This window comes from Candoia aspera, chromosome 14 (assembly GCF_035149785.1).
Source record: "Candoia aspera isolate rCanAsp1 chromosome 14, rCanAsp1.hap2, whole genome shotgun sequence".
Classification (NCBI taxonomy): domain Eukaryota; kingdom Metazoa; phylum Chordata; class Lepidosauria; order Squamata; family Boidae; genus Candoia; species Candoia aspera.
Window position 1 is genome coordinate 1473897 of NC_086166.1, and position 12428 is coordinate 1486324.

A 12428-nucleotide genomic window follows, 5' to 3' on the forward strand; every position below is an offset into this window, starting at 1 on the left:
GTGCCTCCTCCTCCATCTTATACTTCAGTGAATTAGGGAAGTGTCTGTCTGAGTCACTTCCGAATGTTATCTCATAGTTTTGGAGAAAAAAAAAATCCACCCCTTTCACCTAGGTAACAGTTCCTGCGTATCTCCCTTAAGGTCGTCTTCCTCACGGTCTGCACCACCAGGCACAGGCAGGTGAGGGTGTGCTCTGCTTTCAGATCTAGTTGGCTCTGCCGACAAGGATCTCTTGGATCCAGGTATGGTGCACCTGACCTCCCCACCTGCCAGCCCCCGCAGGCACAAGCCATCAGTGCAGCCTGGAATCCAGATTTCTTGGCCACCGAAGGTCCAAGACATCGACCCAGCTCCGTGCCTCAGGGCTACTGAAGCCAGCAGGGAGACCCCCATCGGAATCCCAGAAGTTGGTAAACAAGGTGCATTTCCTGGCCAAGCTCATTTCCCAACTCACCACCGAGGAAAGGCAAGGGCTCTGCTGTTCGCCCGCGCTGATGATCCTCTCCCACAGCTTGAGGGGGACGTTGGAGATGTGGTAGGAACAGGTGATGGCCGAGGAATGGAGGGGAGCCAGGTAGGGCGCAGGAATCGTGGGCCAGCCCGGCGTCTGCAGGTCAATCACCACCAGCTCCTCTTCCACCAGAACCACCAAGGCTGCCGGGTTGTCGAATTCTGGTACCAGTGGGATAAAACATACCCACTCTCAATTATGCCTTAGTACAGAAAGACCAGGTTGTATCACCAGAAGGGAGAAAGTTTACAAAACTGACACCCAGGAGAGAAACACAGGCAGGTGGAAGGACGTCAGGGTCGCATTTTTGAAAACCACAAAACACTCTTGGTGAAGAGAGATGGGAAGGTGTTCAAGGCGCAGAGGTCACCTGACACCTGTTCCAAGAGACCTCATTGGTGGCCAGTTACTTCCCAGGAAGAAATTAAAGTGTGATTAAATTTTAAAACTGTAAACAACCCAGGGCCTCATTATCCAAGGGAGAGCCTTTTGAGTTATGAACCTGCCCGGCCATTAACAGGAAAGGCCCTTGTGAACCCTGTCAGAGATCCATCTTTCTGGCTCGCAGGAGATGGCCTTCTCCTGCATGGCTTCCACCCTTTGGAAGACCCCCTGGGAGCTGAGCATCTCTCCCTCCAGCTTTGTTTTCAGAAAACCTCTACAGGCACCGGTCTCCTGTCAGCCTTTCCACTCCCAATCCACGGTAGCTTTAAACCAACACTAAATGTGGTTTTCATTGATTTCTTATCTCATCAACTGCCTTTTCCTCAAATCCCAAGCAAAATACGCCTCCGATAAGGAGATCCCTACGTACCCTCTTCTGCCTCTGTGCTGCCCACTGTGAAGAAGTCGATCACACGCGATGTGAAGTCCAGGGTGACCAAAGTCTGACCCTGCAGGATGGTCACACAGTGCCTGTCCCCATAACTGGCCCGGGGCATCCCTCCGCTGAAAATGATGAAGTGGCCCCTTTGGAGGACACAAAAAAGCAGAGGAAAGTCATCGGTGGTGGCAACGGTTCCGCGTTCTGCACCTGCCCCCTGAGGACTGCTGCAGAAATCCACAGAATAAGCGAAACGAGGCAAATGCCATTCTGCGAGAAAGGAAACAGAAAATCAGGAGCAGGAGAGGAGAGAAGCAGGGGGTGGGGGTCGATTGGACACACGCAGGAATGCAACGTACCCCGAGTCACAGGTCTGCCACAGAATCTTGTTGATGGCCTTGCATGGGAATGGACCTAGAAGAGAAGAGGGGAGAACTTCTGAAACGGGCGGCTTGCTGCGTAGGCCTTTGTATCTGAGGAAAGAGAAAAACTTCCCGTCCTGTTTAAAAGGTGGCTGTCCTCACGGTAAACCCACTTTGGAATGAGTTTGGGCTGAAATCAGTGCAGGATCTGTTGGGAAGGGAGTGGACAGTGTTTCAGAGGGTCTGTCCCTACATGGGACAGTAGCAGTGCTGACCCAAGGATCACTTTGGACCAGTGTTTCTGAATCTTGGGAACTTTAAGATGGGTGGACTTCAACTCCCAGAATTCCCCAGCCAGCACAGCTTAAAGTTCCCAAGGTTCAGAAACACTGCTTTGGACAGTCAACAAAATCCCCAAAGTGGTTAAAATTCATTGAGGAGAATGAGCAGTGGAGGAAGGGTGGGGTGTGAGGAGCAGTGGACACCTTTGTCCAGATGGGCATCATTAACTCTCCATAATGGCTAATTATCGGCTGACTAGCCCTCAGTGTCCTCTATGACCAGGCTCCTTGGGAAGGTCTTCCTCTGCTTGGTGACCGTATGTTTGTTTACCCTGGACTTTGGGACAACTGGCATCTGGACCCCCCACTCGAGGGGACCCAGGCACTGGACCTCACTGAGATTCTCTTGATGAGCCTCACCGTAAGGGACCGTGGATGTTGTCGGCTGCAAAGTCTTGGGAGAACCGTTTGCCAATGACCACAATGCGTAGCCCCCATCGCTGTGAGAGCTGACGAGCGTCCGGCTGCTCCGCTCCCAGCTGACACTTTCCAGTTGCTGCAAAAAAGCCGCAGACCCAAGCTAAGCCATGACGCCTTGGGCACAGAGGAGAAAAAGAGGCTGAAGGTAGGCCTGCTAGTTGAGCTGATGTGGGTACAAGACATTCTGACAGCACCTACTTGGTCCCTCAAGCCACTTCAGACCTTTACACATTGTTACCCGTGGGGATCAGCTTTTAATCCTGCTCAAGGGTACACAACCTGTGAAACTCTCCAGTACAGTTCCCCGTTCCTTTTAACCGCCCACTAATCTCCCATTATGGCTAGTTTCAGCTCCTCAAGGAAGGTCTCAGGTGACCGGAGGTACTCCTAGCTATATTCCATCCAGTCTTGGTAACTTCCTGCAAAAAGAGAGGAGGGTGGGGATATTCTGTGAGGAAGACTCCATCGACCCAGCCAAGTAACCTACCTGGTTGCCCAAGAAAAGATGATGAACTTCTCTTGAGCTTCTGTCCCACAGAACCATCAGGCCTCTGCTGTACCCGATGAGGATTTTCATGGAGTCTCGAGGATGTTCCTGAAGAGATTCTACAGGCCCAAGGGCCTTCCCACATCGGTAATCTTCAGGCACACTAGGAGGACAAGAGGAGGAGGAAATCTCCAAATGCAATCTCTACTTCCAGGGAATTAAGATAGTTATGAAATCTGAGCGACACGAGGTGTCCTTCTACACTCATAATCTCATTTTGGGTATCAGCAAGGAGGATAGGAGGGCACCCTATGAAATGTACTTCTCACCATTAAAACCAATCTCTCTTAGTGATACCAATCGAAGCAAAATGTCCAAAACAATGAAGGCACATAGAGACATGTTGTGTTTCATTAGGGTTGGCCCTAAGACGGTCAAACGACTTCTCAATTGTTCGACCTTGTTTTAGACCCACAGGCTAACTCACCCCAGAATAAAATGGTGCAGAATAAAATAAAACCAAAAGATAAAATTTAGTAACCAGAGTAGAGGATGAGCCAGAAAACAGAATTCTAATGGTGGTAGCCCAACATGCCTGAAGGACATCAGTTCGGTGACCTGACCTGACCACAGCAGCAGCTTTCTTGGATTGCTGGCCTGCACTGAGCTCTCGGCCTAGCATCGGGAGCTTCCTACAGAAGCCATCCCGTGTCCTCAGCTGTTGACTGGATCTTCACGCACTGATAGCGTTCTCCTGCCTACCCATCTCCCCGCCCACAGAGAGCCGTGCCCACTGACACCTACTCTAGTCATCGAGCCCTGGCTTTCCTAGAGCAGCTCACCTCTGCAGGACTTCATCTTGGTACAGGGTGCTGTCCTCCAGCAGCGTTAGGCCAGGAAGCCCCAGGAAGTAGATGCCGCCCCCTTCAGTGCCGAGGTACGCTGTGCTGCAGGTTGTCCCCAGGAGGATCACCGTCACCCGGGTAATGCTGGGAGGAGAACTACCAGAAGAAAGAGAACTCTCTTGCGACAAGAACTGGAACGGCTGGATCACCTGGCCAGCGGTTTTCAGAACCTGCTGGGAAAGTTAGCACAGACCCCCCTGCGCCGCAGCTGAGGGCGCATAACTGATTCTGAGAGGAAATCAAGAGCTGGACTCCACGCCTCCGGCACTTCCCTGCAGCACTGACTGCGGGGCAAGATCGGTCGGGCGGTCTGACTTACTTTCTGGCAAACTGGTCCTTCCCAACAGGACCCAGAACACATCTTGAAAACCGTTGTCCCGTTCACACCCAAATAGATGTGTGCACCCCGCCAAAGCAGAAAAGCAGTGAAGCTCTGCAGCCTTGTTGCAAGGAGGAGGGATCAGCATCCGACATGCAATTCGCAAGGCGGCCACCTCCCTCAATACATCACTCTGTCAAGACGCGCCATTGGTGCCATCTTGGATCCCAGACTAACAGACCCAGTGTTTCCAGAGTGCGTGCGTGGAGCAGCAGCAATGCTCGCTTAGTAGGGAAAAACAACTACAGGTAGTCCTTGCTTAATGACCATTTGCTTAGCAATGGTTCAGACTTACAACAGTACTAAAAACCTGACCTCTGACTGGTCTTCGCACTTATGACTGTCGCAGCATCCCCATGGTCATGTGATTGCCATTTTTGCCCTTTCCAGCCAGCTTCCGGCAGGCAAAATCAATGGGGAAACCACATGATTCACTTAACGACCACATGGTTTGCTTAACAACCACATGGTTCTATTAATGACCGCTCACTTAACGACTGCTGCAAAAATGGTCTTAAATTGGGTTGGATTCGCTTAGTGACTGAAATTCTTGTCCCAATTGTGGTTGTTAAGTGAGGACTACCTGCAAAGCAGGAGCCAGGCACTGATGCAGGCCAGCAATGCCTGTGCACCAAATGGTGGAAGACTGGGGCTGCCTCCTCCCTCATTCCTGCAACACAACCCTCAACTTGCTCGCAACCCCCTTGCAAAATTTAGAGCAGAAATGAGCTTTGCCCCACAGATTTCCCAGCTCATGTTCTTGCCAGCCCTTCTGCCCACTCTGTGCTACACCTTGTCCAGCCAACTGGACTCCCTCCCACCTCCCCGCTCCTGCATAGAGCCAAGAAGGAACAAGAAAATGGGCAGGACCTTGGAAGGTGCATACCAGCCCCCCCCACTTTTGCCAGGGTTCATGGCCCTGACCCCCAAACCAGGAAGAAAGGAAGGGAGAAAAGGGAGGCAGAAGCCGTGAGTACTTAGCGTTGTCGAACCCTGGCCGTCCGGGGAGGACAAAGCTACGGGTCTCTTCCAAGTGGGAGTAGGGGTCTTTCTGATAAATTTCCCAAAGGTGGAGCGTGTTGTCATCCAGAAGGGAAAGCAGGAGACCCTGCAGGAAAGGCGGGGAGTGGGCTTTTAAGGCATTCTCACGTGATAATGTCCTGAAGGCCAACCTCAGAGCACACAGATTGTAATTCACAAAGCGGTCAACATGTCGACGCCCACTTTCTCTTAAAGCGAACCCTGATTCGGAGGGCCACGCAAACAGGGCCCTCGGGGCATTGCAACCTGAGCAACCAAGCCAAACCAAGGTCTTAATTTTTTTTTTTTACCTGTCCTGGCAGGAAGTGCATCTGCGTGACGGTCGCTGTCTCTTTGTGCAGCCCCGTGAACTCCACCCCGGGAGCCCCGTATCTGAAGAAGGGCCACCGTCAAGGAAGAGTCTCGCCAACAGAAAGGGGAGGACGGCCATTTCAGCACAGCCGCCGCCGCATCCGGAGTGGTCAGGGCCTATCTAGCTGAGCATCCAGCCTCCAGCCGTGGAAACCCTGAAGAGGCCCATGGGTGCAACGCACACACACCAGGGGTCTCCCAGGACCGTGTGTTTCTGTGGAACTGGTGCCAAAAGATGCACGAGATCCCCTTCTCTGAGGAGGCTCCATCAGGAGCAGAATTCGCTTTTCTTCCAGGTGTTTCTCAGCTTCCCTCTGCAGGTCCAGAAGCTCATCATCCCCTCCGGCTCTTGTGGCAACCGAGCTCCGGCAGGGAGGGGCCCGCATTCTTCTCTCTCTTTGCCACACCTTTCGCCACCTGCTGATCAATGCCACACGCCACGCACAGCCGTCGCCCACGTCCCAGAACGCTTCCCTTCGGCGGCGGTCAGGCCACCCACAGGGAGAGGAAAGACACAGCGGCTGCGGCTGCCCAGCAAGAAGCTCCTTGGTTGTAGCCCTGTTCTGGTGTTCCTGGAAACCTCACGCTTTCGATTAGTCTGCCGCTCACGGCCCGCTCCAAAGCCAGAAAACGGTTAATTCAGTGAAGCATCCGGTCCCCGATTATTTACCCAGTTTGCTTCTACTGGACTAGCCCCTGCTGTTTCCTCACCCCTTCATTTTCACAGAGGACAGATCGAAAACCAAGAGAACCTGCAGAACAATGAGACCCACCTGCATTTCACAACAGGGAAGGGGCCAAAGAGCAGGCCGCCTCTTGGCCACCCTCCCTTCCACCGACTGAAGAAGTTTCGTTTGGCTTAAGGCGCCCTACAAATCATGGCTCGGCGCCCCGATGCGCAAACTAGGTTGCACACACACACGGGGTGCGCTTCTACTGCGTTTCCACAGGTTGGAGAGCCTTCCAAGACCCACAGCTCACATTAAAATAAAAGACAGACTCAGCATCTTTTCTGGCCTTGTTGGAGCTTCTCAAAAACGTCTATCTGGACGTGAAGGGAGGAGCAAATGACACGTCTTAGGAGAGAACACATGAAGCTGCCAGAGGAGGAGGAGAAGACACAGGTCGCTGGCTTCTTGCCTCTCAGCCTTGCGAAACCAAAATTATACCAAATAGTTCTGCTCAAAACAAAACTGCAGAATTGTTCAAAGAAATAGATGGAGCAAACGGACTCCGCTAGCTTTATTTATCTAAGGGCTGGGCTCTGTGGGTGAGGAATTTGGATTTTCTTATGGTCGGTTTCTCAGTTTATGGCGGGCTGAAGGAGTCAGCTTTTGGCACACATCGCCCCCCCCTCCCATTGCAGCCTTGCCTCCCCCCCCCCGCCGCCCCCAGTCACAAACTACTGCACTGGGCTTTGTTTACCATGTTGATGGGTGACCTACTTTTCAAAGAACGGGGTAATTCTCAGCTTTGCCCGCGGTGGTGCGCAGATTCCAAGCCACAACCCACCTACAGGGAAAACAGGGGGGGTCCACTTTTGTGTTGGGGGGTGCATTTTGGACAATTCTCAAAGGGGAAGGCCGATGGGTGACTCGAGTCCGCATATCAGGCAAAGCCGCGCCACAAATTGCAGAGCGTCCTTGTGGCAGGTGGACGGGGGGGGGGACATCGGAAGCGCGCCTCACGCCGAGGCAACAGACCCAGAGAAGGGCAGAACCGAAGGAGACACACAGGTGCATAAAACAAACCACAACCAGCTGGTGCCACCTGAGATGAACGCCAGAGCAGGAGACCACGCAGAGAAGCCGCAGGACCCCTCTTTGGTGGGGAAATGCTGGGAGTTCAGAATTGGGTATCGGACGGGATGTTTGCATACTCAAGCGTGGCACTGGGGAAACAGGAACCTGAAGGGGACTCCTCTCACACTTCACATGGGTTTATCTGCTACCAAGACCTGGACATCACCATTCTCAACCACTGCACCAGCGTCTTGCCTTGCGCACTCACCACCTTCGCTCCACGCCACCAGCCCCGCTCCCTGGACAAGCCCTCCCAAGGGTCTCCCTCTCCAATGTTGTCACTGAGTTCCCCTTCTTTAAGCACAATGACATTAGAGAAAGCCCTTGTAAGACTCACATCCCGGTCCCATCCCTTATACAGGTAGTCCTCGACTTACGACCATTCGTTTAGTGACCATTTGAAGTTACATCATCGCTGAAAAAAGTGACTTATGACCGATCCTTACATTTCCAACCGTCGTGGTGTCCCCAAGGTCACATGATCAAAATTCAGACTCTTGACGACCAGCATGTATTTATGACGGTTGCAGCATCTTGGGATCACGTGCTCGCCATTTGCGGCCTTCCCAGCCAGCTTCTGACAAGCAAAGTCAATGGGGGGAGCCGAATTCACTTAACGACCACATGATTCACTTAACAGCCGCAGCAAAAAGGTAGTAAAATTGGTTGTGACTCACTTAATGACCGCCTAACTTAGCAACAGAAGTTCTGGCCCCAATTGTGGTCGTAAGTCGAGAACTATGTATACATTCTGCAGAGCAGAGCAGGGTTTACTTCCTTCATTTCGAAAGTCTGCCCGGCGCATTGCGACAGAATCTGAGGCACCCAGGAGCAGATGGGGAGACCAGAGAAAAAGTCCACGGATTCAGCACACTCCAGCAGAGTTCATCTACCATTCCCTTTGCGTGTGGGGCTCACCAGTCCCCGACCAGGAGCCCCCAACGCCCTGCCTTTGCCAAGCACGGTGGCCTGTGGCTCTAGCGTTGTTGGGAAGGCCCCGTCGCAACCCGCTCGGGGTTAAAAGCAAACCAGCTTGATGGGATTTCCCCCGAAGATGCCCTTTGCTAAAAGCAACTCTCAGGTGAGCAGGAGAGCTTCAGACAGGTTCTGAGAATGAACACCGTCTGGTTCAACCGAAGAGGAACAGCCGCGGATGCCGTTTGAGCCCGCAGGGAACCTGGCTTGCTGCAAGTTCTAAAAAGCCTGCAAAGGAGATCCGCGAGGCTGGCCGAGCCACCCCAGGCTGGCAGGCAGAGCACCTTCTGCCAACACAGGGCTGGCAACTTTGGGAGCAGCAGAGATCAGGGCCGAAGGGGAGATCTCTGGCCCAAACACACAAGTCACGCCCCATGATAAACCTTCGTGGTGATGCCCGCTTTACTCCCGCAGACCCACACACCGGGCATTTTGTGCATGAATCACTTGAGCCCCCCTGCGTGGAGAACACCACTCTTTTGGTCATGGCCCGTGCCGCGGTGGGCAAGTGACAGGAGGGCTCGGGGCTAGCAGCCCCCTTGAACTGTGACTGAGGTAGAGCGTGAGGCTGCCAGAGGTCCGATGCACCAAGCAAGCATTGCAGCTCCCCCCGGGAGGCAGAGATCTTTGCATCAGCAGACAAAAAGCTCACACCCTGGTTTAAGAGCAGCCAGCCAAGCCAGGAAGAGCCACACCCACTGCTGACCCCAGCGAAGCAGCAGAGCGCAACTGCACCCTTGCACTTCCCACAGCTAAGAGGTGGGAGGAGATGGGCAGTGACAAATTTGATCAATCAATCAATCAATCAATCAATCAATCAATAGCTGGTTGGCAAAGATGGGGCACTTCAGACAGAAGCCACCCTTTGCTCCCTGCAGCACCCCACTAACTGGGCAGGAATGCTCTCCCACTTGTGGAGAAGACCCCCCCCCCCATTCTGCCAGACTTGTGGAGGCCCTCAAAGCTGCAGCCCCACTTTGAAGAATCTATTCAAGCTTAAGGTACACCCAGCCTTTGAGAGGGGATCCAGCTGCCATCTAGGGCAGCTCTCCCGATGCCTCAGTGCAAACCGTGTCTGTCCCCATAACTGGCCTGGGGCATCCCCCCCACCCCCAAAAATGATGAAACAACCCCTTGGAGAAGACGAGAGAAGCAGAGAAAAGTCATCGATGGTTGCTCCCCCCCCCCGATGGCTGCGGAAATCAACAGACAGAATGGGTGAACCGAAGCGAAGGCCATCCAGTGGGAAAGCTACAAGGCAGACACGCACGTGATTTTCTGCCCCAGTTCCCTGGGAAGTGACCCCCAAAGTCATTCAGCTATTCAAATGCAGAAAGCAGCCCCCCCCTCGAGGCTCTACCCCCTTCCTTTCCGATCGCCCATTCCCACGTTGCAGGAGGAAGACGGGGGAAGGCCGGGAAGGGGGCTGGGCAGGTCAGTGCGGAAGGCGCGTTGCCCCCCCTCCCGCAAGGCAACCGCCGAAGCCCCAGATGGTGCCTGGCTGAGGGGCCGAGCCGCTCGCCGTGACCCACGTGAGGATTTTCACGTACACCGAGCATTCCTGCCTCTCTCTCCTCCTGCGCACAGCCCGGCCCACAGTGGTCCTCCTCGCAGACGTCTGTCTGCCGTCTCTGGACCCAGGTCACCTCTTTAGCCGAGGGTGCAGCTCTGCAGCAGCCAGGACACCGGAGAAACAGGGGACCGAATCTCAGTTCGTACTCAGAGGAGGACTGAGGACCGGATCTGCTCATCTCCTGGGAGTCAGCAAGGATGCAGCCCAGCGCAGGATGCACTTTCCCTCCTTCTGGCTCCCCCCAAGGGCTGCCAAACCCTCAGCCAGAGGGACCCAAGGCAGCCGCCAGCCTGGCTTTCTACCATGCAGACGTCATTCCCCAGAGCCCTATGGCTCCCTGCGGCTGGAGAGGGCCAGAGGTCCTCCACCCCAGCACAGACAGACCCAAGACAGAACCTCAGTTCACCCACAGCCCCCCTTTAGTCTCACAAGCAGGAACTCTGCCCGCTTTATTCAAGCAGCACCCTTGAAACAGGAAAGTGTTGCCTAAAAGAAAACATTTTACCAGCCCCAGAAGATGGAAGAGCTCAACCTCAAAATGTTTATCATCTTGATTTATTAGAATTCATGGCCTGGCTGGTCAATTTCGCTAAGATCAGCCTCATGCAATATGCAACAGGTGAGTATATTAACAAATGTTATCTTGACAGCCTCCAGAAAGTCCTGAACTGACCACATCAAGCAGCTAGTCCTCATGGAAGCCCCTGAAGAAACGAGCACTGCGGGAGCAATTCTCCCAATTTAGGAGAGTCAGTGGATGCCTGTTTTCCCACCCAAGAGGACCAATTTGCCCCTTGCTCAGAGACAGCAGCCAGAGGCTAACAGCGAGAACGGCACCCCGCAACGTTGTCAGGATCCCTGGCGAGGAGTGCCCTGTTGATGTGGTTTAATCTCTATTTCTAAGTCGCCAACAGAAGAGCCGTCAAATCCAATGTGGAAGAGAAGAATCAAACTACCATGTTGCCCTCTACGTTTGGGCTAAGAAGAAGAGGGTCATCTCTGCCCCAAAGTCAGGAAGAGGGATACAACCAAGGGAGGAAATCTGATCCATTCATTTCAACGCATCCCCACCTACCATCCACCCATCCCTTTCAGAGTCAGCAACGCACGCTGAGTTGTACAGGATAAAGGTGGGATATGAATCCAGTAATGAACAAAAGCAAGCACAAGAATACAGCAAAACCACATTTTAACAGACAAATCGGGTGGAGGTCTCCCTTGCTCACAAACATCCATTAAATAAAAAAAGCCTGCCACCCCAGAAATTTATAAAGATGGCAATTCCAAAGGGGGCAAATCCCCAGGGAAATTCTCATCCGCTGCAGGCGATGCCTGTTGCATCAACACTCGCTAAGTGGAGGTTTCGCTATACAGCTAAACGCGCCTTGCTCAAGACCACCCTGTCAATGAATCATCGGGTTGGAAGGGACCTTGGAGGTCTTCTAGTCCAACCCCCAACTCACCCACCCGTTGCTGCCTCTTGTGCTTTACGTTTACTCTGTGTGTGTGTCAGTCCCCTCCACGGGCCACTGAGTTGTTGGGATGCTGGCAACTGCATAAGGCGGTCACACTATTTCAGCATTAACCCACTTGGGATAAAACTGGGCTCTAGATGATGCTTCTGGCGCGTTGCCCAAAATGTGTCCAACCTGACGGGTATACACTTACTGTTAGCAAGGAATGGGTATGAGCAATAATGCCTCTTAACCTACGCCTCCTCCAGTGTGCTAAAAAGCAGGGAGCGCACTTGCAGATCAAAAATCTGGCAATTGGATTTACAGCTCTCAAACTGAACTGGGTGCATCTGTCTTTGCCAAGGGAGTGTGCATAGGCCAGGAGCCAGTGCCAGGATGGATTGGGGTTTCATTTTGGGGAGGGGTGAACCTGATTCCAGCATTTGCCACCCCCACCAGTTCCTTTCGGCACATGGCCACGGGGAGAAGGATTCGAAGCAGAGACTCCTTTGAAGCAAAAGGAGTTTTTTTTAGCTGCCTCAGCTGTTTGCTACCCAGCCCTGCTGAGAACTCCCCCCCCCTTTAAGAACTTGATCCTCTGTTCTTAAGCCATTTCCTCCGTTGTCTTGCCAAGCTGAACATGTCCTGCCAGCAGCCAAGACAGGCTTCCAATGCACTACAGATGCTGAAAGGAAATGCTGGGGGCGGCGGGGCAGGGGTGATTGCAGAATGACCAAAAAACCCCAAAGACTCAGATGCCCCAGCCGCAAAAGCAACAACAAAAAGGCCAGCTGATCTGAAAAGATGCCTGTGCTTCCACACTCCAGCTCTAACCACAGTGTTTCCCTGGGGCAGAGTGAGGTTTTAAAAGGCAGATTGTTTTGAAAGCAGACAAACGGCAAACTCTTCCTCGCAAGCAGCTTCGCCAGATCAAAGAGGCATTCACACCTCCAAGACACCGGCTGTGGTCCCTGAGCACCCAAAGCAGTGTTTCTCAACCTTGG

The 12428-nt window shown here is 53.2% G+C and overlaps 1 protein-coding gene across 1 annotated transcript in view; it reads right to left on the reverse strand.

The window, feature by feature from the left end:
- The window catches only part of LLGL1 (LLGL scribble cell polarity complex component 1), a 39836-nt gene that overhangs the window by 13283 nt on the left and 14125 nt on the right, over positions 1-12428 (reverse strand). Inside the window, exons 3-10 of the mRNA XM_063314689.1 lie at positions 5560-5641; positions 5206-5336; positions 3787-3945; positions 2945-3107; positions 2398-2533; positions 1694-1748; positions 1326-1480; positions 455-672 (exon numbers count right to left, since the gene is read on the reverse strand). Coding sequence (XP_063170759.1) covers positions 455-672; positions 1326-1480; positions 1694-1748; positions 2398-2533; positions 2945-3107; positions 3787-3945; positions 5206-5336; positions 5560-5641 — 1099 coding nt within the window. The remainder of the gene's footprint in view (positions 1-454; positions 673-1325; positions 1481-1693; positions 1749-2397; positions 2534-2944; positions 3108-3786; positions 3946-5205; positions 5337-5559; positions 5642-12428) is intronic.